The sequence below is a fragment of the Olea europaea genome, chromosome 3 (genome assembly GCF_002742605.1).
Source record: "Olea europaea var. sylvestris chromosome 3, O_europaea_v1, whole genome shotgun sequence".
In the NCBI taxonomy this organism is placed as follows: Eukaryota; Viridiplantae; Streptophyta; class Magnoliopsida; order Lamiales; family Oleaceae; genus Olea; species Olea europaea.
This window is the reverse complement of record NC_036239.1, coordinates 20013943-20018245: the sequence shown is the minus strand read 5'-3', so window position 1 is coordinate 20018245 and position 4303 is coordinate 20013943. Positions and strand designations below refer to the sequence as shown.

Genomic DNA, 4303 nt, shown 5'->3' with positions numbered 1-4303 from the left:
ATGGGTGATTGGAAGACCTGTGTCATCGCCAATCATGATGTCGTCAGAGCCATCATACAGAGTATGAAGTGAGAGATTACCCAAATCGGTTGTGACATGGTGTGATGCGCCGCTATCAAGAAGCCAGCTAGGATTGGTTGCAACGTGTGCACGTGGTTGCCAATGTTGTGTCGGAGGACAGTGAGGCCAATGTGTTTGCTGATGGAACACATGAGAGGGAGTAGAGGTAGAAACTAGTCTAAAAGATGGCCACTGTTGAACAGTATGGCCTTGTGTTCTGCAGGCTTTGCATTTGTCAAGGTAAGGGCGAGTGGGACGGTGATCCGGCCGAGGTGAGGAAGATGCTGGCATACGTACAAGACCTAGTAAGTTGTGCTGTCAGGACAACCTCTTGGAGTTGGCCGAGTGACACCATAATTGTTGTGATGAGCAACATTTGCAGAAGTTGGAAGTGATAATGTGGAGGACCGATGTAGCCGCAAGGAGAGTTTCTTCTTGATCAATTTCTCATGGAGTTCATCAAAAGTAATAGGAGTTTCACGACGTTCAATCACGTCAATGATAGGTTTATAGTCATCATCAAGGCCATCGAGAATTTTCTCAATTAAACCCTCATGATCCATGGGTTTACCAAGAGCAGCCAATTCATCAGCACATGTTTTGATAAATTGCACGTAATCTATGATTGTTTGAGAGCCCTTAACAGTAGTTTTGATCTGATCTTTAATTTGTTTAATGGGACCCCGAGAGGGACGGGCATAGGTATTTGCAAGTGTGGTCCAAGCATCAGGTGTAGTCTTCGCTTGTTGAATGAGTGGAATGAGAGGTGGAGTGAGAGAGCCAACCAATGCTCCAAAGATCAGTTTATCTTGGCGAACCCATGAGGAGAAATCTGGATTCGGGAGAGTGATGTTATTTTTCTCAATGGTGGGAGGAGGCCATGGATGGGAACCATCAATAAATTTGTATAGGTCATACCCAATAAGAACAGCTTCAAGTTGCAGTTTCCACAAGATATAGTTGGTGGGCATGAGTTCAACAATATTGGAGGCTAAGATGTTGATTATTGTGAATGGTTTAGTGGGCTCCTGTTCACTGGGGATAGTAATGGGTTGATTGTCTGCGGCCATGAAAGAAGCCGAGATTGAGGGATGTAGGGAGGAATAGCAGCCGTGATGAAAAGAGATGGTGCATATCAAAATTCCCGCTCTGATACCATATAGGAGAGTAGAAGATAGGAAGAATATGGTATATTTCATTCCAGTAATGAAGAACAATATATATAGTGTACAAGACTCTAGAGATATGGTAAATGGAAATTATACAGATTACAGAACCTCTAATCATGTTCAATTACAACCCTCTAATTATGTTCTAATTGATAAGAAGCACGCTACCACGAGTTAAGTGTCATAAATGATGACTAATTTTAAGTTGGTCCTTAAAATATATCCGTATTCTATTTAACCATTAAAATTATTTATTGTTACACAAATGGTCATTCAGATATGAAAATAACATCAATCTTATCCCGTGCTCGATAAATGTCGAAGAGGATTATTTCAATTTGTTAATTTCCAATAATTGCACAAAAATTAAATCTCTCGTTTAGTCTTGACCCAGATGCTTAATCACTTGTTGCTGGTGAAAGCAACAATAATAATGAAATTGTAACATTGTGGAAAGAAATCTTACAGGTATTTTATCGATAATTTTTAAATAGAAAATGCAAGGAGGCCATCTTGCACATGACATGCACTGTATATGATTGGACATTTCTTTCATTGATTGATTTATCGTTTTCGTAAATTTAATGTTCTGTATAAGCTCTTTTTTGGGAAATGAATTTTGTAATAGTGACATGTTTTAAAAATATGTGGTTAAAAGTACAAAATACAAAAAAATTTTGAATTTATGTATAAAATTATTTTATTGGAAGAATGTGTGACTCAAAATGAGTTTAAAAAAAAAAATTAAAATAAGTTAGAAAAATACTTCTAAGGATTAACTTGAACTTCTGCATAAACTTTCGTGACCACCTTTGAAAATGAAATTTCTCACCTTTTACGCCAAGCCAAAGGCCTTATCCGGACACATTTGTTTCCTCTGTACTGGAAGCAGGCAAGCAGCAGCTGAGCAGCAGGTGGTGAAGCATCTCTATCCGCCGGTGCCGCCATGATTTGCCGGTCTCATTTTCAACTTTATTCTCAAACTCGCTTTCGCTTCCTCTCCATTTCTTCCGCATTTGTTCATAATTTTAATCCCATCCCCAGTTTTTCCACTAAATCACGCTTTCGCCAACCCACCACCCTCATCGTTCGAAACTGCTCCTCCATCCCCAATTCGGGCTCCATAACAGCCAAACCGTCGTCCGAGCTTCGGAATAAGCGCAAAAACTCTGAGCTCGATGACAAGCTCAGACGCCTCCGCGAACTCTTCTCAAGGCCCAATATCAATATCGATGCTTACATAATCCCTTCACAAGACGCCCATCAGGTTGGTTAGATTCTTTTTTGTGATTACTTCTACCTCCATGCCCCCGTTTGTTGCTTAAAAATTTGCATTTCTGGTATTTTGAATTAGTTTGTGTATAGGCAGTTCTTTTGGAGGTTTACTCGAGAAATTTATCCTGCATCTTTTTGAATTTGAACATCAATTATTATTGTTATTTTTAATGTAGACCAATCATTTTCAGTTTTAAATTATTGATTCATTGCCTTATTTTGCATTTATTTGTTAATATCATCTGGTGTATTGTTTCTTTTGCTTTTAGGGAAAGGGCGTGGGTGGGGAATTGCTTGATTATTCCTTTGTACATGAACTCTTGGGACATTTTCTTCATGCAAGCTTGCATGTTGTCTCAATTGTATAAAGAGATGGAATAATGATTGGAAGAGTTTTCTGCTATTTCAATTATAATGTATGCGCACATGTCCCTTATTTATCATTCCCTTTTTTCGTAAGCTTCTCAAGTAAAATGGACTTTTACAATTTTCTAGAGATTGGTTACCAGAATTTTGCTTTAAGCGTGACATAAAAGCACCTGATTTCTATGGTAATTTCTCATTGGGATTCCCTTTGATTTTTCAGAGTGAATTTATTGCTGATTGTTATGCGAGGAGAGAATATATATCAGGATTTACTGGTAGCGCCGGCACTGCTGTTATAACAAAAGATAAAGCTGCTCTTTGGACAGATGGACGGTACTTTCTTCAGGTCTGAATTGTGGATACAGTTTGTATTATCCCCTTGATTTCTCTTTTGGAACATGATTACTTTTTGGTAATTTTTGCTGGGATTTGCTGTGGTTGTTATTGAAGTGCTTTTCATATTGCTAAAAGGCAGAAGAGCAGTTGAACTCCAGTTGGATTCTCATGCGAGCAGGTAATTTGGGAGTGCCTACATCAAGTGAGTGGCTTAATGGTGTCTTAACTCCGGGTTCCAGAATTGGCATTGATCCTGTGAGTAATATTCTAGTTTTCAGTGTGTCTCAAGAAATAATATTTTCAACTTCATACATGCTAATATATTAGATGAAATCACGACTCTCCTGATAATGGCTAAAGCATTTAAGCATTGCATCCTTTGACGTGTACATAATACTGGTTAACTGCTGGGTCGCATGGGAATTTGTCATACATAGATTGAATTGACAGTTTCCATGTTGGAATGGATTTTATTGTCTAATGAATTGGGTCGTATGAGGATCATGTCCTCATCCTGATTGACTTTCGTTGAAATTTTAACCAGCCGGACTAGAATGGATTATGCATAGGGACAGTTAATGATTTACATAGATATCCTCACACAATTAAGTGCTCCCTCTGACCATTTCCAGTAAACATACAGTTTTCTGAACACATGCTATTCTCAAAAGTCTGATTTGACCTGTTTCACCATATGAGCTTCCATATGAAAAATTAAATGAATTAAGAAGAAGTTCCGCATTGGAATATCAGCATTTGACCCCAAAAATCAAAGTGGACATTCTATTTCATTCACGAAATAGCAGTAATTCAAATGGTGAAAATCTTTTAAGGGGTTTGTTGGGCTTAGTTTATTTTCTGATTAGAGTTTTGGCTTTCTTTTGAATATTTCTTATGTGTATTTCCTTCCCATCAGTATATTCCATATCGTTTTATTACTTGATTTGATAAGTTTGTAAATTCAACCAAAATGTCTATATCCTGGTTCTGAACAAAATGTGTTTATTAGCACATGCTTTTTGTTTATGTCCTTTTTTCCTGTTTTATTTTTTCTTTTTTTTACTGTTTCCTTGTGACTTCTGTCCATGTGTATATGC

At 37.7% G+C, this 4303-nt stretch overlaps 1 protein-coding gene across 1 annotated transcript in view; it reads left to right on the top strand.

Moving 5' to 3' along the window:
• Positions 1-2091: 2091 nt before the first annotated feature.
• LOC111379632 (probable Xaa-Pro aminopeptidase P) overlaps positions 2092-4303 on the top strand; it is a 13965-nt gene continuing 11753 nt past the window's right edge. The window contains exons 1-3 of the mRNA XM_023003055.1: positions 2092-2496; positions 3091-3216; positions 3342-3461. Of these exons, the coding sequence (XP_022858823.1) occupies positions 2176-2496; positions 3091-3216; positions 3342-3461 (567 nt within the window). The 5' untranslated portion in view covers positions 2092-2175. The remainder of the gene's footprint in view (positions 2497-3090; positions 3217-3341; positions 3462-4303) is intronic.